General features: G+C 36.1%; 1 protein-coding gene across 3 annotated transcripts in view; it reads left to right on the forward strand.

Annotated features, from left to right (window-relative positions):
* ATP11B (ATPase, class VI, type 11B) overlaps positions 1-20,907 on the forward strand; it is a 140,375-nt gene that overhangs the window by 41,939 nt on the left and 77,529 nt on the right. For 2 of the 3 annotated variants that reach the window (XM_010855636.1, XM_010855635.1), the window contains exons 3-10: positions 5,350-5,439; positions 7,106-7,186; positions 10,337-10,444; positions 10,633-10,761; positions 11,369-11,472; positions 13,784-13,831; positions 15,656-15,720; positions 18,284-18,365. In XM_010855636.1, coding sequence (XP_010853938.1) covers positions 5,350-5,439; positions 7,106-7,186; positions 10,337-10,444; positions 10,633-10,761; positions 11,369-11,472; positions 13,784-13,831; positions 15,656-15,720; positions 18,284-18,365 — 707 coding nt within the window. The other variant, XM_010855638.1, reaches the window with a different exon arrangement.

The raw sequence follows: 20,907 nt of genomic DNA on the forward strand, positions 1-20,907 counted from the left end.
AAAAGTGCTGGAGTGGGTTGCCATTTCCTTTTCCAGGGGATCTTCTCGACCTAGGAATCAAACCCAAGTCTCCTGCATTGCAGGCAAATTCTTTACCATCTGAGCTACCAGGGAAGTCAGGATAATAGAGGAGCTTTAGATAAATGACATATTTCTTAGTAAGTGATGGAAGAATAAAAGTCCTTCTTGAAAACAAAATTTTTTAAACACTAGGTATAATACCCTAGTAAAGTAATGCTCAAAATTCTCCAAGCCAGGCTTCAGCAATATGTGAACTGTGAACTTCCTGATGTTCAAGCTGATTTTAGAAAAGGCAGAGGAACCAGAAATCAAATTGCCAACATCTGTTGGATCATCAAAAAAGCAAGAGAGTTCCAGAAAAGCATCTATTTCTGATTTATTGACTATGCCAAAGCCTTTGTGTGGATCACAACAAACTGTGGAAAATTCTTAAAGAGATGGGAATACCAGACAACCTGATGTGCCTCTTGAGATATCTGTACACGGGTCAAGAAGCAACAGTTAAAACTGGATGTGGGACAACAGAATAGTTCCAAATAGGAAAAGGAGTACATCAAGCCTGTATGTTATCACCCTGCTTATTCAACTTATATGCAGAGAACATCATGAGAAACGCTGGGCTGGAAGAAGCACAAGTTGGAATCAAGATTGCTGCAAGGACTATCAGTAACCTCAGATATGCAGATGACGTCACCCTTATGGCAGAAAGTGAAGAACTAAAGAGCCTCTTGAGGAGAGTGAAAAAGTTGGCTTAAAGCTCAACATGCAGAGCTCTAAGATCATGGCATCCGATCCCATCACTTCATGGCAAATAGATGGGGAAACAGTGGCAGACTTTATTTTTTGGGCTCCAGAATCACTGCAGATGGTGACTGCAGCCATGAAATTAAAAGACACTCTTTGGAAGAAAAGTTAGGACCAACCTAGACAGCATATTAAGAAGCAGAGACATTACTTTGCCAACAAAGTAATTGTCTAGTCAAGGCCATGATTTTTCCAATAGTCATGTATGGATGTGAGAGTTGGACTAAAAAGAAAGCTGAGTGCCAAAGAATGGATGCTTTTGGACTGTGGTGTTGGAGAAGACTCTCGAGAGTCCCTTGGATAGCAAGGAGATCCAACCAGTCCATCCTAAAGGAAATCAGTCCTGAATATTCATTGGAAGAACTGATGTTGAAGCTGAAACTCCAATACTTTGGCCACCTGATGCGAAAAACTTACTCATTTGAAAAGACCCTGACGCTGGGAAAGATCGAAGGTGGCGGGGGTGGGGGCGAAGAGGACGACAGAGGATGAGATGGCTGGATGGCATCAGTGACTCCATGGACATGAGTTTGAGTGAACTCCAGGAGTTGGTGATGGAAAGGGAGGCCTGGCGTGCTGCAGTCCATGGGGTCACAAAGAGTCAGACAGGACTGAGCAACTGAACTGAGGAGTTCACAGTCTGTTGATACTTGAAACTGAGTTTCCTGGAAAACTTTTAAGATTAAATATATGAATGTTTTGATATTCAGTCAAATGTAGTAGTATTAGGTTTGGTGTTTTTGACCAGGTTTCAGAAATGTAGACTTTTAAATAAATGTTGCCTTTTTTCACGTACATGAAGACTGTCTTTCTCATTACTCCTCTATTATTATTCCACTAATGTTTTTTAAAACTTCCAAACCAGATTACCTGCTATTCCATAAACTCATGTTTAACTTCCCTACCACCTTGCCTTTGCTATGATTTTGTTTTGATAACCTCAGTTTTTAAGAATATAAGTTGTATATTTTTGCAGAGAAAGTAGATTTCATGTTTTTTAACCATATTTCAAGAATGTAGACATTTTATGTGTGTGTGCATGTTCAGTCACGTCCGATTCTTTGAGACCCTATGGACTATAGCCCGCCAGGCTTCTCTGCCCATGGGATTTCCCAGGCAAGAATACTGGAGTGGATTGCCGTGGTCTCCTCCAGGGGATCTTCTGGACGCAGGGACTGAATCCGCATCTCCTGCAGTGGCAAGCAGATTCTTTACTGCTGAGCCATCAGGGAAGCCCAGATATTTATATAGGCAGTGTCTGGGGGTTTTTTTGACCATAGTTGAGCCTGGCTTCTCAATGTTCCCTTTTACTACCTTTCTACTCTCCTATTATTTCCCTAGACTCTTTTCAGACTGCATTATCTTCTCTCCCACAAAGCCATGAGGAACTTCCCTCTTCTCTGCCTTTGTTCATTCTTTCTTTCCTTCCTGAAATGTTCTCCGTTTGCCCCCTATTTTCAGCTGTGAGTGGTTCCTCTCTTAAAGCCCATGTTGATTGTGACCTCCTTCATTAAATTTTTCTTGCTTGTTGAATTCTTTGTATATTCCTTCTTTTACTTTATCTTGGAATATAGCTATTGATATAAATATTGTTCTTAATCCTCTCTAAACTTGTTATCTTTGTTTCTCTTATTATGTAGGTGCCTTGCACATTGTAGATGGAAAATATGCCTTTGTTCAATTTAATTCACTATATAGTAACGTCTTATCATAAATTTAAATTTCCTTCCGAAAGATTTAATTTTATGACCATGGTTTCATTTTCTTAACTAATGTCAGACCTTTGAAGGGCAGTGGTAAAGTCATATAGGTAATTGTAGAGAAGATACGCTTCTAGTTCATTTTTCTTAACTGTTATTACATACTTAAAATAATTTTAAAGCATAATGAATTATTATTTTCCTTAGAAGATTTTCATGTGTTTAAATATTATTCTACTTGAGTGCCTTCTCTGTGTATGACAGGACCAGCACAGAATTTAGACTCAGTCTACTAATGTTTACCTGAAAACAACAATTCTCAACATTTATAAGCTAGCTCATGAGAAGTTTTTGTTTCTTCTCAGTTTTCCATTGTATTATTGACCTAGCCAAAGAAAACATCCTGAAATTAATTATCTTATTGCTAACTTACATATTTAGTTGCTCTTTTCAAAATTCTGAGAGATAAAATGTATTATCACTATTATGAATCAAATAGATTGATGTAAACTTAGAACATTGTCAAGTTAGTTCTTATAAAGTTTTATACAGTTGCTCTGGTGATTAAGAAAGTTGTTGGAAATACTATGACCCTTGTAGGGACAACTGTCTTTTTACTCCAGTTAAGATCAGCTGGTAGTGGTTTGACCCATTGTCTCACGTACACACATTGAGCAGTGACCTCTTTTGGTTCCAGGAAGTATCTGCCTCTCTTCTCTCTAGAGTCGTGAACATGGTTCCCAATCTCAGATTCTAGAACCACTGGTGACACTACAACCACAAGAAAATGTTTCAGGTATCCCAGATTAGGACTGAAAATATAATTCACCTAAGAAAGGCTGTTAGGTATTGTCCTATTCTTCATACACCCTTGAGTCAAATAGGCTTTCATGGGTTCTTCTGGGAACCTAGGCATATTTATAAAATTGTTCATAAGTGAATGTTTCAGGTCTCAAAAAACTGATTAAGGGAATTCCCTGACAGTCCAGTAGTTAGGACTTCTCACTTTCACTGCCGAGAACAAAGGTTCAACCCCTGGTTGGGAAACCAAGATCCTGTAAGCCATACACCAGGGCCAGAAAAAAGAGAAGAAAAAATTGATTAAGAAGTGAATTTCTGACCTACAGAAATTAGAACCATCTTCCATTGTACCACAGAAAATCTTGAATTAGTCAATAACCAGTAAGGCTTCATTCATTACCTGACACCAGGAGAGTTACGGAAAAAAAGTTTTTTCCCATCAGTGTTTATTTGCCTATTTATGTATTCTGCTAGCGTTTTGCTATCTGTGTGCTATAGTGTAAGTGCTGAAGATAGAGCAGTAAATAACACTATGTTCCTAGCCCCGGGGATCTTATATTCTGCTAGGTGAATGGACATTGGGTAAAGTAACAATACTGTAAAATGTTTCCCTATTTTATTTGTAATGGTGTTGTGTGTAGTGAGTGGCACAAGTAAAATTTATATGGTGTTACCCTACCCCCATAATGTAGCATTATAGGCTTATAAACTGATTAATAATATAGCAACAGACACACAGCGATTAGTATGAGCTAGGTTCTGTCCTTGCTGCTGCTGCTAAGTCACTTCAGTCGTGTCCGACTCTGCGACCCCATAGACGGCAGCCCACCAGGGTCCTCCGTTCCTGGGATTCTCCAGGCAAGAACACTGGAGTGGGTTGCCATTTCCTTCTCCAGTGCATGAAAGTGTAAAGTGAAAGTGAAGTCACTCAGTCACGTCTGACTCTTAGCGACCCCATGGACTGCAGCCCACCAGGCTCCTCCGTCCATGGGATTTTCCAGGCAAGAATACTGGAGTGGGGTGCCATTGCCTTCTCCGAGGTTCTGTCCTTAGCACTATATAAATATATCAGCTCATTTAATCTTTGTAACAACTTATACAGTATGCTTGTTATAACTGTCCTCATTTTATAGAGCATAGAATGAAGTATAGAGAGATAGATACAAGGTCCTTCAGTGACCATGAATTAGGATTTAGATCACAGCAGTTGTTAACCTTTTACCATCAATGTTTATAACCATTATACTCTACTATCTCACTGTAAAAATAGACATTGTGACAGATTTTCATGTCCTTTATGAGATTTTCTTCATGGCTATACCAGTGATCACTTAACTAAAGTAATTTTTAATCTTTTTCACATTTCATATCCCATGCGTACCGAGGAGTACTTGAAGAATTATACTGTCTCCTTTGTTTCTGACGAAACTTAAAGAGAATATTTATAAAGTAAACTGAATCCAGTGTTAGCATTTTTATCAACTCCTAATTCATCTTTAAATTTATTTTTATTTATTTGGCTGCCCTGGGTCCTAGTTCTGGCACATGAACTCTTAGTTGCAGCATATGGGTTCTAATTCCCTGACCAGAAATCCAACACAGGTCTCTTGCATTGAAAACGTGGAGTATTAGCCATTGGACCACCAGGGAAGTCCCTTAATTCATCTTTCAACATTAGGTTTAGTTTTGTGTAATCAAAACCCAAAATAAATTATTAAAGTATTATTTTAGATCTGCCATCTCCAACTTCTAAAAAAACTAGGAATTTAATAGCAAAATTGATAGGTTCCTTTATCTCTCTTTTAAAGTTATACTAAAATTGCCAATAAATAGTAAAAGGTAAAAAGTAGAATAAAAGCCCTGAAACTCTAAAAACCAGATAGTTTTTATAGCATCAAGTTACATGAATTTGTGTAAGGGCTTGATATATCTGATGTGTACAAGTTTTCTTATTATTTGTGTAAAATACATATTATTTTAAAATATTAACTTATCTTTTTGTTTTTTGTTTTTTGTTTTTTAGTATACTGTGTGGAATTTTGTTCCAAAAAATTTATTTGAACAATTCAGAAGAGTGGCAAACTTTTATTTTCTTATTATATTTTTGGTTCAGGTAAGCTTTATCACTCCATAAATTGTTAAGTTGATAGACATGAATGCTAAACATATATTTTCAAGGAAAAGTTAACATTGCATTCTAAACCATGTGACTATGGGACCCATTTTTTTTTTCTGCAGAGCTTCCCCATTGTATTCAGTGAATACAGTAATGTAAATCACATCCAGATATCTGAAAAATAGCCAGTGAATTTTAAGATCCGTTGTATTTTGTTTATTACTTATGTGTAATAGTGCTGATAATCATAATTAAAGCCAATAAAATAGCATCATCCTTTCAAATGTTCTGCCTCAGAAAATAAATACTTTGGCTTTTAATATACAGCACTTGTTTTTGGTACATTTCTGCCTGTGGAACCATCTTTGTACAAAATTAATCTTCCTTTGGTTTTTCTTTTTTTTTAATTTATAGATTTTACTTTTAAAAGTTTTTATTATAATTTCTAAGAATCTCCATGAATATAGATTTTTATCCAGGAGGCCATTTTCTTAACTTAAATCATTGTAAGCTCTTTAGTTTTTAGTTTTTCACATTGTGCTTTTTTTCCCCTAATATCAGAATATCAAGAGAACAGTATGAAACTTGAGTATAAACCAAGATTTAGAATTAGTGATTGTCATTTTCCTTCAAAGAGGTTTTTCTTTTCTGATGATACGTTAGCAGTCTCTTTCAGTGTGGCACTGAATTTTTTTTATAAACTCTGAACTTTTCTCTCCATAGAACCTGGACCTTCAAAAGAAAAAAAACTTGTGAAGTAGTCACCTTAAAGCTTGAGGAAGCTTTTCTTTAACTGCTTCCCTTTGTGAGCAGAAAAGGAACTTCTGGGGTTTTTTTTGTTTGTTTGTTTTTTAATCAGTAGACCATCACCTTGTTTAGTCAAAAAAATGAGAAATTTACACTTATTACATACAAGTAACATGCATTTGTGAAATTACTGCCTAAGATCAGGAATTCAGCCTGTCTGTGGAATAGAACAAACTTAATTGGCCTAACCAGAGTAAACCAATATTAATAAATTATTAGACCCATGTTCTAAATAACCAAATATAATTACTGCAAATATTTCTTCTAAAGCAGTTTATTGAAACATCAGTTGTATGATTTAGATAATTGCAGCATCGTTTGTTTTCCAAGTTGTACCCCTCTGGCTCTACTAGCTGTAACAAAATCACTTGTAGAAGGAAACCGTTTCCCTAGTCCCATTTCTTGTTTTCTCTCCAGTGTGAGTTTATTCTGGATCCCAGAATAAAAATTGACAGATTTTTTTTTTTTTTAGCATTTCTCTGGATGGGCAAAGAAATGTGAATTGAAATTCTGAATAGCTGTAGCTCCCCTCCAAGACAAATACTGAGGAAGACCTTAAGTACTCTATGTGTTAAGAAAGCAGAGAAACTGAGTCCACTCTAGCAGTATTTGTGGGTATGCAATAGATTTAGATAGTCTACTAACCCCATATAATGGCTAACAGAGTATACTTGTGAAACTGTGAAGTAAACTACATTCACTGCATAATCTCTCTCAAGTTACTTTTTCATCTGAACTATGATACATATTTTGTATAATGTTTTCAGATTTCCCAATAATTATAAGATTCTACATGTTAATAGTGATATGTACAATATAAAATATAATACTCTGCATTCTTTCTTTTTTAATGCAGCTTATGATTGATACACCTACCAGTCCAGTTACCAGTGGACTTCCATTGTTCTTTGTAATAACAGTTACTGCCATAAAGCAGGTATGAAATATTTTATGTTGCTTGCTTTCTTCCCAAGTCATTCAGAAGTTTTCTCCTCCAAAGTAAGATTTATTGTTGCGAAAGTAATTTTCATAAGAAAGCAAATTTAGGGCTTTCCTGGTGGCTCAGAGATAAAGAATCCACCTGCCAAATCAGGAGACATGGGGTCAATCCCTGATCCAGGAAGGTCCCACATGCCATGGGCAACTAAGCTTGTGTATCACAAATTCTAAGCCTGTGCTCTAGAGCCCAGGAATCACAACTACTGAAGCCTGACTGCCCTAGAGCTTGTGCTCTGCAATAGGAGAAGCCACTGCAGTGAGAAGCCCATGCACTAGAGAGTAACCCCTGTTCCCTGCAACTAGAGAAAAGCCCACACAGCAGTGAAAGACCTAGCACAGCCAAAAAAATAAACAAAATTATAAAAAGAAAAAAAGCAGCAAATTTGTTTGATTCTGCATATGGTAAAAATTAAATTGAGGTAAGCCACTCTTATCAGGTACTTGGTGACTGATGGGATGATTACAATTATTAAAGTATGTTGTTCCTTTAACATACCTAAGAAGTATCCAAAAGCAAGCATTTTGTATGTACAAACCAAGTTATGTGTGAAACAGATTGTTACAGTCATCTTTGTAGAGTTTGGTAGTATTTAAAGGATATATAATTCAAAGGAAGGGGATATGTTTAGGAGTGAAGCATGTACTTCTGGCATGAAATTTTTGAATAAAAATTGTATAGTGCTTTCCTACTTTTTACAACTTTCTCTGTGAAATTGATTTTTATGTAAAGTTGTACTCTAAGGGAATAGCTTCAACTAGATCTGATTTGATATTAAAATCTAGGTGTAGAAAAACAGTATTATTGGATAAACATGACAAGAAATTTAAAAAATCCCTAGAAACATCATGTTTATATAGTTACCACCTCTCAAAATATCTGCTCCCTTCCTCTTGAAAGAGTTAATTTGAATTTCCATGTGCCAGTTTGATGTTTTCATTTTGTAAGATTTAAGGATAAGGTTTAAATTGACATAGAAACAAAATTGGCAAACATTTTATAATTCTGAGATGTAGTTTATTTATTACTTATTTGATAAAGGTAAGGGAAGTCTATAAATTAACAGTTAATCTAGTGTGTCTGAATAGCACGCTACTGGAGAAGGCAATGGCACCCCACTCCAGTACTCTTGCCTGGAGAATCCCATGGATGGAGAAGCCTGGTAGGCTGTGGTCCATGGGGTCTCGAAGAGTCTGACACGACTGAGCGACTTCGCTTTCACTTTTCACCTTCACGCATTGGAGAAGGAAATGGCAACCCACTCCAGTGTTCTTGCCTGGAGAATCCCAGGGATGCTGGAGCCTGGTGGGCTGCTGTCTGTGGGGTCGCACAGAGTTGGACACGACTGAAGCGACTTAGCAGCAGCAGCAGCAGCTGTAAGTTTGATTTCCCTTTATTCACTGGTCTGTTGGAGACTGCTGCTGCTGCTAAGTCACTTCAGTCGTGTCCGACTCTGTGCGACCCCAGAGATGGCAGCCTACCAGGCTCCCCCCGTCCCTGGGATTCTCCAGGCAAGAACACTGGAGTGGGTTGCCATTTCCTTCTCCAATGCATGAAGGTGAAAAGTGAAAGTTAAGTTGCTCAGTCATGTCCGACTCTTAGCAATCCCATGGACTGCAGCCTTCCAGGCTCCTCCGTCCATGGGATTTTCCAGGCAAGAGTACTGGAGTGGGGTGCCATTGCCTTCTCCACTGTTGGAGACTAGGATTTGTGTAAGTCAGTAAGCATCCAGATCACTTAATACAATTACATATTCATTTGGTTTTTTAGATGTCATTTATTGCATCAAAGTAACAAATATTTGTCCCTTGGACTTCTTTTTTATATATAATTTCTTCTTTGGTGATTTCATCAAGTCTAGTGGGTCTAAATTTACATGTATCCTGCAACTATGCTCTGAACTCCAGACACACACATAAAACAGTTTGTGCTTGCAAATACAACTATTTCCTCTTGGACACCTTAAACGTTTCCTGACCTGTGTCACTGTCTCATTCACTACTCTGGTCTTTTTGCTTATATCATTTCTCATTCATTACCTATTCTGTTGAATAAATGCTTGTTTTAGGTTGTCTGTCACCTTCATTTGAATGTTTAGTTCTCTGAGGGCAGATACTTTGTTTTATATTATCAGTTTGTTACCAGTGACCAGAACAAGGTTATGCACATATTTGACATGAAATAAATATTTGATAGATGAATAGATGAGTGAATGAACCTCTTGAATATTTTTAAGAAAGTGTTAAATGTTGAAATACTTCTTTCCTTGGTTTCCCAGTATAAATTTAGCCAAATAAAGAGTGGATTTAGTTGGAATATGATGCTGTAACTAAGTTGAAAAGATGTTGGTGAGTTTATAATATATCTGCCAAAGGAGTGAGTTTAATATAATAATAATAACTTACAACATGTCTCTTTCCAAAGTGAGTCATTTGTCAAGATGGGAGACATTGGAAATGCAGCAGATTTTAAGGATAACATCATCAGTTTAGTTTTGAAATGTTTAATGTTATTTATGAGACATCAAAATGGAAATATTAAGAATGCATTTGGATATTTAAGTTTATTAGAGTCTGGAAATACAGGCTGGAAATAGAAATTTCAGAATTTTTTGAAGACACAGGGATGAAGAAATCGGGTAGTAGGAAGTAAGAGAAGGGTGAAAAAAGGGCCCGTTAAGATGATATAGAAGGAGCCTCCCATAGTAAACTGAGAAGAAGTAACTGAAGAGGTACTGTGAAAACCAGGAACGTGTGTGTGATGAAAACCAAGTAAAGAGAGTGTTTCTAGTAGTAATGAATGCCAAAGTAGTCTAACATGGTTCTAATGAATGAAATGTTTGGGGGAAATTATGTTTCCCTTTCTCATTTGATAAAAAGTATCTCTGGGGAAGGGAATGGCAATCCACTCAAGTATTCTTGCCTGGAGAATTCCATGGACAGAGACACCTGGCGGGCAAGTCGGACACAACTGAGCGACCAACACACACACACACATCTTCTAATTACACAACTGAGCGACCAACACACACACACACACATCTTCTAATTATACTAAGAGGGACTTTTTTTATTCTTTTGATGCTTACAGGGTTATGAAGATTGGCTAAGACATATCTCAGATAATGAAGTAAATGGAGCTCCTGTTTATGTTGTTCGAAGTGGTGGCCTTGTAACAACTAGATCAAAAAACATTCGGGTATGCATTTAATAAATAATAGAAATCAATTATATATTAAAAGGAAAAATTCTAATCTGATTATATTTTAGTTAAAGTCTGCTTTCCTACATTAAAATATTACAGTAGACCACTTGTTTAGAATGCAATAAAAATAAGTCCTGCCTTTTAAAATCTGTATATTCACTTTTCCCCCAAATTCTTCATAGGTGGGTGATATTGTTCGAGTAGCCAAAAATGAAATTTTCCCTGCAGATTTGGTGCTTCTGTCCTCAGATCGACTTGATGGTTCTTGTCACGTTACAACTGCTAGTTTGGATGGAGAAACTAACCTGAAGGTTTGTACATGTGTATGTTTGAGTGTGGCTCTTAGTGAACAAAACATCTCTGGATTATAGTGATATTTTCCTTTGGTTAAGGTAATAAAGTTTGACCTGATAAAGGAGAAATGTTTTAAATTACTATTAATTACTTCATGAAAGTATACATTTTACTTCAAGTTTAGCCTCACATGGTTTAAGCAAGTTAAGAAAAGTAAAAAGTGCTTTGGAGAAACTATAATCTTTTAATATACTGGTGCTTTTTTAAATAGTGGGCACATTTAAATTTTTCTCAATTTTCAAAGTACAATCAAAGATTTTACTTGATTCACTTTTTTCTACCTATTAAATGTATTTGCAGTAAACTTTGAGCAGTGATGACTATTAACACACTTACAGACTTAATTTCCTTGTATGCAAATGCCCTTTGTAGACCTATAATCACAGTAGCTCGTTTCACTGCTTGTTACTTTACATTCTTCTTTCTCTTCTCATCTGCCATCTAGCTTAGTGATCTCAAGTACAGAATGCTATGATTTCATTTGTAAAAGAGATTTGAAATAAATGATGTCTAAGGTCCCATTTAGATCTCAAAACTATGGGCTTTAACTTTTCTTTTTTTCAGACACATGTGGCAGTTCCAGAAACAGCAGTATTACAAACAGTTGCCAATTTGGACACTCTTATAGCTGTGGTAGAATGTCAGCAACCAGAAGCGGACTTGTACAGGTATGATGTGATAGTCACCATATTCATCTTAAGTCTGTTTACAGATCTCATTTTTTACAGTCATAAACATGCAATGAAATAGCTGTTTGAAAACATCATTGGGGGGAGCAAGGCGGGAAATCAATTAAATGCGGGCAAAGCTAAAAGCAGAATTTGGCAGAATTCTAAGCTGAAGTATTAAAAGCTGTGCTTTTATTCACATGTTTCTCCTTATTATCTTCTACTTTGGTGTGAACTGGCTTTATAACAATAGCAGTAAACATTATAACAATAATAGTAGTTATGAGGGAAATAAAGTTATTTCCTTAGAAGAAAATAATCTAATGGTGTGTGTGTATATATATGCACTCAGGCATATGTATATGTGTGCTCCATGAAGGGCCATGTCTTTGTGTTTGTTAGGAACTAACTCATTTTAACACTGTAAGTCATCTTTCAGTGAGCTATATGCTAATTATTGCCATCTATGAAATGGAAACAACTTTCATTATTAAAAACTTCCATGAGAAGACTACTCATTTTTACTCAAAAACGGGTAAGAGTAAAAATCACAACCACATTGTAAAAATTGACCTCAGCTTTTTGTCATTCTCTGCATTTGTTGGCTTAAGATGTAATCATTAGTCATTGGCTTTTTCAGATCTCTTACATATCTTTGTTCTGGATCCATATATTTATAATGGAATTTTCTCTGTGTGGTATAAAAACGTTACATTTTCATCAAAAACAAAAACAATGTGGAATTTTCCACTTAACTATAAAAATTGGAAGTTCTGTGCATTTAAATTATAAGATAGATTTAACTGTGAAGAATTCAGTGCTTTGAGTTCTATATTGCTGTTATTTCTAAGTCTCAGAAAAGGATGAATTATAAAAAGATTGTTGAAAACTAGAAAATGATGCAGCATTAAGAAAGCATAAGATTAATAATGAGGTCAAATGTGTAATGCTTTGAGTGGTTTTGCCTTATTTGAAAAATGGGGAAAAAGTTTAAAAAAGCTTTTTAAAATAAGAAATACAACATTTTATTGTCACCACTGGGAACACCTGACCCCCAGGTCTGCTCTTAATCAGAATACATGATTTATAGCCAAATGTCAAGTCATCTTTGAACTTGTATGCCTATCCCCAACCAGGGTTCTATTCCCAGGCCCAACATACTCTTTGAGTGTCAGAGTTGTGGATAATTGCATAAAAATTACAGTATTCTGCCTTAGGAGGCTGCAAAACAGAATGGAGAAGGAGAGTGGCAAATTCAAGGAAGCCATAGGCAGAGTCCAAGCAGTAGTTTTTAGAGGGCAAGAAAGGCCCAGAATGTCAGTAGTCACAAGGGGAACGAGATACTGAGGTCACAATCTGTTGGAGAATGAAGGATAGGAGAGGCCTGGGCTGGGAAGCAGTCCTGGTCCAGAAGGGGTCAAGCCAGAGTTAGAAACCCTGGAAGCTGTGAATCAAAGCTCAGTGGATCAGGGGACTCTGACACGAAGGAGTTGGACAGCTGGTCAGAATGGAGAAGGTGACAGCATCACCCATGACCTGTAGCAGCAGCAGAAGCAGGGTGAGGTTTCTCTCACTCATGGGCCCAAAGACTTTAAGTAGCAAGTGGATGAGGGTCATGTTGTCACACTCCGTGGAGGCACTGTCGTCATTCTCATTCTGGTGCACTGTCACTAGCCAGAGGCTCTCTGCTACTCGTTATGGTAGAGCAGCCCCATGACGGTAGGAAAAAAAGGCATAAAGTTAAAGGAAAAGACATAATCGTCCCAGTAATCGCCTTCCAGCTCCACTAGGAGGTTGAAGACAATGATGGAAGCAGAAATGACTAGCAACTGGCCAGCCTCTAGGCCATTAATTCCTGCTACAATTTTGATGGCAAAAGTGGGTGAAATAAACCATGAGAGCTAGTGAGACAGCTGTGGGCAGCAACAACAGCTTATGGCACCAGCACATATTTGTACATCATCTGCAAAGCCCAGGAAAATCATGCAGGGGATGGCAGGGAGCACACTGCATGGTGGGGGAAGGCTTTACACTGCTTCTCCACAGATGGAACGGGATGAAGCAGAAGAGCATGAGAGGGAAAACAGCACCACTGATCACTCCCTGAGAATCTAACAATACTAATTTTTTAAAGCTTAGTGACTGATTTACCTTTGTAATTTCTAGTATGAATATTGGATCATTCATACATGCAAAAGACCGGTTTTGTTTCATGTATAAGAATAGTACCAAAACTTTCTTGAAATTTTCCACCTATTGATGTCATAAATGTAATATTCGTTTTTTTGTAACATGATGAATTCTTTGATAGATTCATGGGACGAATGACAATAACTCAACAAATGGAAGAAATTGTAAGGTAAGGATAAATTTGCATTATCCAGTCACTTTTAAGTGAAAATTGTTTCGGGGAGGGAATTGTTTCCTCCCCGTTTAGGAAAATTAGGTCTTCACTTCAAAATCATTCCTCACAAACTAGAGTACTGGGCAATCTAGAACTTCTTTACTCTTCTGTTTGGTTGCTTGGTTGTTTTGGTTTGTTTTCCCTCAATATTCAGGTTAATTTCTGGTACCTACATGAAAAACTTCTTGTCATTTCAAAGATTTTATGATAGGGTGAGATTACATTGTTACGCATGACCACAAAGCTGAATTTAGAATAAATCTTGGAATCAACCCTTGAACGTCTCATTAGCATTCCACCTATTTTCTGGAGATGTTCAGTTTATACTGGCTGCATAAAATAAGATACTAATATAAAGAACTGAGAATTTGTTTTAATAAAATCCTCAAGACAAGCCACCAAAAATATGCATTAGGATGAATTCACATTTTTAATATAAGTTAACATAGGGGCACATTCAGTAAACTCTGTGACAAGGTCTTTGTAAATTTAGGGACCCCTGCTGAACAACAGTGACTGGGTTTTATTTTGATTTCTATAGTGACATAATGGAATGCTTGTGTGGATACATAGTATGACTCGCATTAAGATATTGTGGCTGGTAAAGGAAAAGAGCAATTATGTTAGCAAGGAGAATGTTTTGTTTTTTTTGTTTGTTTTTTAAGGGAGCCTTGTTCTTTGCTGAAGCAACCAGAGTGAACTAATGAATTTTTTAATTTGAGGCTTTCTACCATTATATCCTAATTTTATATGCCAACTTGAGCTCAAAGTTTTTCTATTCATTGTTGGAACCAAATGAAAAAGAACTGTAATAAGTCTCCTGAATAATTGATTTTGGAATATCCATTCATTGTGTTCCAAATATATGATCTAATAAAACCATACTTGTTATACATAGCCAAACACTGGACCCCTATATTCATTGGATTTTTTTTTAGTGTTTGGGTTTATAGACCTCTTCAGAATTGGTTCAGATTCTGTTTAATTCAGATAACCTTGTATGTATATTTCAGAAAAGCCTTATGATAAGGAATATCAACAAAATTAAAGCTTTTTAGTCCATCCATAACAGAGTTATCATTTGCTATCACTAAGAAAATACAATTTTCCTTTCTAGTTATTTCTTCTCGTTTTATATCTCCATTATGGAGAGAAATTCATACAGCAAGAAGAACCCCATGCTTCAAGAAGTATGCAATGCAAGTAGTCAAGTTGCAGTGTTCATCTTGCCTAAAAAAAATACTAACTCACTTACTATGCTATCATTTGTAACCTAGTATAATTTTAATTGTGCAGAAAACATGCAGTAATACACAAATCATAATACAATTTGTGTTTACATTGCTTTTTTTCTTCACGCAACCTGTTTACATTGCATTTTAATTTTGTATTTTCCCTTTGAAAACTGTTTATTGATTTTGGTCAAAATTTTAAAATTTCATCTTCTGTAAAACATTTTTAAGTTACCACTTAACATCACTTAATTTTGTTTTATGTCTAAACTTCTAAAAGTAGTGGCTTTCTGATGATATCTACAGGCATAATCTTATTTCTGAGTCATTGACCTTAAAATGACTGAAATGCTAAAGCAGATATTTGTTGTTACAGTAACTAACATCATGATTGACCTAGACAGCTTTATACTAGCTGAGATTTTGGTTTTATGTGAAAGCATTGTTGTAAGTATAGCTTTGAGTCCCTTCTGTCTGCTAAAGATGCCATTTAAATTTTACTTGAATTTTTAATAAATTTAATGCTTTTGGTTATTTTTCCCCCTAGACCTCTGGGGCCAGAGAGTCTCTTGCTTCGTGGAGCCAGATTAAAAAACACAAAAGAAATTTTTGGTTTGTATATATTGAAAAATTTTAATAATAGATTTGTTTTGATGCTTTATATGAAGTGTTTTTGAAAGCACAGCATTTGTGTTATTTTGGTTAGATAATTTGTCTGTGATAATTTTCTTTCAAAGATTGTGTTAATATAATTTTGTGTTATATTTTTTCTTAATTCTGACTTTTGAATAATAGATTGGAACCTTGCTGTTATATTTTCTTTGTGAATACTTCGTGCTAAGAAGATAATTCTGGCATTTGTATTAATGGTGTTGAGAACTATATAATCTGGCACCATGGTACAATAAACCACTTGTATTATTCCATTATAGTTAGATTGGATTGTTAAAACTGCTAGCTCATTTATTCCTTCAGCAAATTCTTAATGATCTGTGACTGTGTATCAGATGCTGTTTTTACATACACTGACTGGATTAAAAGGATAAATAAATAGTGTTCTTGCATTGGAGATCTCAATTCACTATGCTCTGAGTCAACTCTAGGTAAATTGTGAAGTTAATGATAACCTTTAGCTGTCAACTAGCTCCTCACCTTTAAGGAATGACCATTAGCTTTTGAAATCTTCTTTCTCATTCTTTTGTTTTCTTTTAACTGTACTATATCTTATCTCTCAGTGTTAGGCTCTCTGATAAAGAAATCCATAATTTTTTAAAAAGGAGAGTAATGAGTGTGACCAAAATATGGAGAGATTGGAACTCTCATACATTGCTGGTAGGAGTAGAATGTTCCAGCTGCTGTGGAAAATAGTTTGGCAGTTCCTCAATAAGTTAAACATAGAATTATAAACATATCACCTGGCAATTCTACTTCTAGATATATACCTTAAAGAACTGAAGACAGGTGCTCAAAGGCTTGTATGAGAATGTTCATAGCAGCACTGTTTACAATAGCTCAAAGGGTAGGAACTGCCCAAATGTCTATCGACTAATGAGTGGATAAACAAAATGTAGGCTATCCAACTAATGGAATATTATTCCCCTATATGAAATGCAGTACTGATAAATGCTGCAACATAAACTTTGAAAACATTATACTGAGTGAAATCAAACAGAAAAGGCCACATGTTGTATGATTCCATTTATATTAAAAGCCCAAAAAAAGTAAATTCATAGAAATAGAAACTAGATTAGTGGTTCCCAGGAGCTGGGTAGGGGAATGGGAAATGATTGCCTAATGGGTTCAGGGATTTTTTTGGGAGGAGGGGGGCGTTAAATATTCTTAGTGAGGATGGTTGCACAACATTGTGAATGTAACTAAGTACCTCTGAATTAAAATGGTAAATTGTACGTTACGTGTATTCTGCCACAATTTAAAAAAGGAAACCATAGTAAAGTTTTATGGTTTAAAAAGTCCAAAGAAACCTCCAGGACTTTTAGGCTCTCTCATATAATGCTGTATTTTAACACCTCTCTAGCAGTAATACCTTTCACAGTCTTAAACTTTAGGAAATTTAGATGAATTTAAATTTATTTAAATTTATTTACACATATTTATTTACACATAAATATGTGTATTCCTTTAGATGAATTTGCTGCTGTTTTCCTAAGCACTGCCTCTCTGTGTTGTACCATTCTGTCTGATTTCTCACATTTCTATAGTTTTGGTGCCCTTTATCATTTGAGTTGTAATCTCTGCCTTTAAGGAATAATTCTAATAGTGAAAATTCCAGCACAGATCTTTAGGAAGAGAGCATGATGAATATTGTTCCTCACATCGTACTGCTTAGGAATAGGCATAAACATCTATTGATCGTCTTTCTGTTTCTAGGTATTTTGCTAATTCGTCACACAACCTTGCAACAGTTTTAATGAGGTTATTTTTTCCCATTTAAAGATGGAGAAATTGAGACTCGGAAAGATTAAATAACTTGCTCAAGGTTGCAGAACTAAGTGGCAGAGCTAGCATTCAAACAAAGCTCTAACTCCAAAGTTTTTTTTGTTGTTTTTTTTTTAATGAGACTGCTCTTACCTAATTTCAAGACTGCTCTTCCCAGTTTTAGTCCCATTATTACTGTCGTTCTCTCTCATCTCAGAGTCTTTCTCATAGGCACATGTTTTTAGAATAGCAGTTTCCTTGTATTTACTTCATTTACTGTGACAGATGACCATATTATCTTTCCATTGCTTATGAGATTATGTCTAGACTCCAGATCCTGGCATTCAAGGCCTTTCAAACTGACCCCAATCCATTGTTGGAACCTAATAGAAAGTGCTTTTCCATTTCTGTCTTTGCCTTATAGTTAGTGCACTATTTGCTGTATCTGTAATGGCATTCTCTGCTATCTTTATCTTTCCAAATTCTTTGCCCCATCAGTTCCAACTCAAGTAATACCGCTTTCATTCAAATGTCTCAGTTATCATTCAGGAACAGAATCTATATGGCTTTCTCAATCAGCAGGCTGAATGACTGGAGTTTCCCAAAAACCTCCAGGACTTGAAAGCCGAATTCTAACAACTGTCAGTTGATACATTTTTTAAGTTGCTTTCATGCTAGTGAGTACATTCCTTTTGTGAAACATGGTGGAGGATTAGTTTAAGTCTGTTTTGTTTTTCAGGTGTTGCTGTATATACTGGAATGGAAACTAAGATGGCATTAAATTACAAGAGCAAATCGCAAAAACGATCTGCAGTAGAAAAGTAAGAAAACTATTTTATTTACACATAAATAGGACTGTTGATATGGATATTATATATGTATAAAATACGTGGTATAAATATATGTTTCAAGTCAACAAAAGATGGTATCCTTGAGGATAGGGAGAGTTTCTCATTTTTATTCAATTCTGATTTATTGACATACAGTTGATGAATAATATTAGTTTCAGGTGTAGTATGTGGTGATTTGACGTTTGTATCAATTATGAAATGATACAATGAGACTAGTAATCGTCTGTCCCCATACAAAGTTATTGCAATATTATTGACCATATCCCTTATACAGATAGTACATCCTCATATCATTTATTTTATAACCAAAGGTTTGTACTTCTTAATCCCTTTCACCAATTTTACCCATTCCCCCAATCCTGTCAGGCCAACCACCTATTTATATCTATGAGTCTGTTTTCATTTTGTTTTTTTAGATTCCACGTATAAGTAAGATCATATGATATTTGTCTTTCTCTGTCTGACTTAGTATAATACACTTTAGATTCATCCATGTCACTGATGGCAATATTTCATTTTTTTATGGCTGAGTAATATTCCACTGTGTGTATATATACCACATCTTTTTTATCCATTCATCTATTGGTGGACACTGAGGTTGCTTCCATATCTTGGCTATTGTAGATAATGCTACAGTGAACATTGGGTGCGTATATCTTTTCAAACTAGTGCTTTTGTTTTCTTTGAGTAAATACACAAAAGTGAAGTTGCTGGACCATATGGCAGTTCTATTTTTACCTTTTTTGAGGAAGCTCCATATTGTTTTCCATAGTGGCTGCACCAATTTACAGTCTCACCATTAGTGTATTCAGTTCAGTTCAGTTGCTCAGTCGTGTCCGACTCTTTGCAACCCCATGGACTGCAGCACGCCAGGCTTCCCTGTCCATCACCAACTCCCGGAGCTTACTCAAACTCATGTCCATCGAATCAGTGATGCCATCCAACCATCTCATCCTCCGTCATCCCCTTCTCCTCCTGTCTTCAGTCTTTCCCAGCATCAGGGTCTTTTCCCGTGAGTCAGTTCTTATCAGGTGGCCAAAGTATTGGAGTTTCCACATCAGTCCTTCCAATGAATATTCTGGACTGATTTCCTTTACGATGGACTGGTTGGATCTCCTTGCAGTCCAGGGGACTCTCAAGAGTCTTCTCCAACACCACAGTTCAAAAGCATCAATTCTTTGGCACTCAGCTTTTTTTATAGTCCAACTCTCACATCCATACATGACTGCTGGAAACCATAGCTTTGACTAGACGGACCTTTGTTGGCAAAGTAATGTCTGCTTTTTAACATGCTGTCTAGGTTGGTCATAGCTTTTCTTCCAAGGAGCAAGTGTCTTTTAATTTCATGGCTGCAGCCACCATCTTCAGTGATTTTGGAGCCCCCCAAAATTAAGTCTCTCACTGTTTTCTAATTGGTGTATTAGAGTTCCCTTTTTTCCACATCCTTACCAGTACTTGTCATTCATTGTATTTTTGATGATAGTCATTCGGACAGATATGAGGTGTATCTCGTGGTTTTGATTTGCATTTCCCTGATCATTTGGGAAAATGTCCAATTAGATCTTTTGCCAGTTTTTTAATCTGATTGTTTTTCTGATGTTAGGTTGTGTGAATTTTTATATATTTTGGATATTAACCTCTTGTCAGATATATTATTTGTAGAGTTTTCTCTCATTGGGTGGGCTGCTTTTTTGTTTTATTGATAGTTTCCTTCACTGTGCAAAAGCTTTTTAGTTTGATATAGTCCCTTTTTGCTTTTGTGTCCCTTGCCTGCAAATATATATATATATGTATATATTTTGAGGAGATGCAATAGGTATATGTATGTATTTTGGCCATGCCATACAGCATGTGGAATATTAGTTCTCCAACCAGGGATCGAACCTGGGCTCACAACACTGAAAGCTCAGAGTCCTAACTACTGAGGACCACCAGGAAACCACCCCTCCAAATATTAAGATCAATGTCAAAGAGGAATGGATGCTTTCTAACATTTATGTATACATGTAGCATTTTGCACAATATTTGGCATATTGTAGATGCTAAAATAATGATTTTAAAATAAAAACTGTTGAATAATAATGGAACCACTTGAGCGGACTAAACCTCCTACAGAAAAGAATTATAAAATCTGGACAGAATATTAATAAACAAGTATTTGAAAGCATTGGAAAGTGATCAAAAACAGAAACTGGCAAGGAGTCTACTCCTGAAAAATGACAGCAGCAACAAGGGGGAGTGCAGCTTTTTACCTGAGGGCCCTTTTTACTTACTGTGCTGCTGCACAGGCTGTGAGAGAGCCTGAGCTTTATCGTGTGTAGACGTTAGAGGACAAAGTTCAAAGCTGAAGGAGCAGCTAAAAAGGGAAAAATCATTTAAGGGAATGAACTCCAAAACAGGCACATAAATTCTACCCAAATGACTGGATAAAAAGAAGCAATTAAACCCGATCTGAGAATAAAGAGAAGAAATATTTTAAATGTAGGCTTTAAACAACAGAATAAAAAACAAG

The sequence above is a fragment of the Bison bison genome, unplaced genomic scaffold (genome assembly GCF_000754665.1).
Source record: "Bison bison bison isolate TAMUID 2011002044 unplaced genomic scaffold, Bison_UMD1.0 scf7180017864367, whole genome shotgun sequence".
NCBI classification, from domain to species: Eukaryota; Metazoa; Chordata; class Mammalia; order Artiodactyla; family Bovidae; genus Bison; species Bison bison.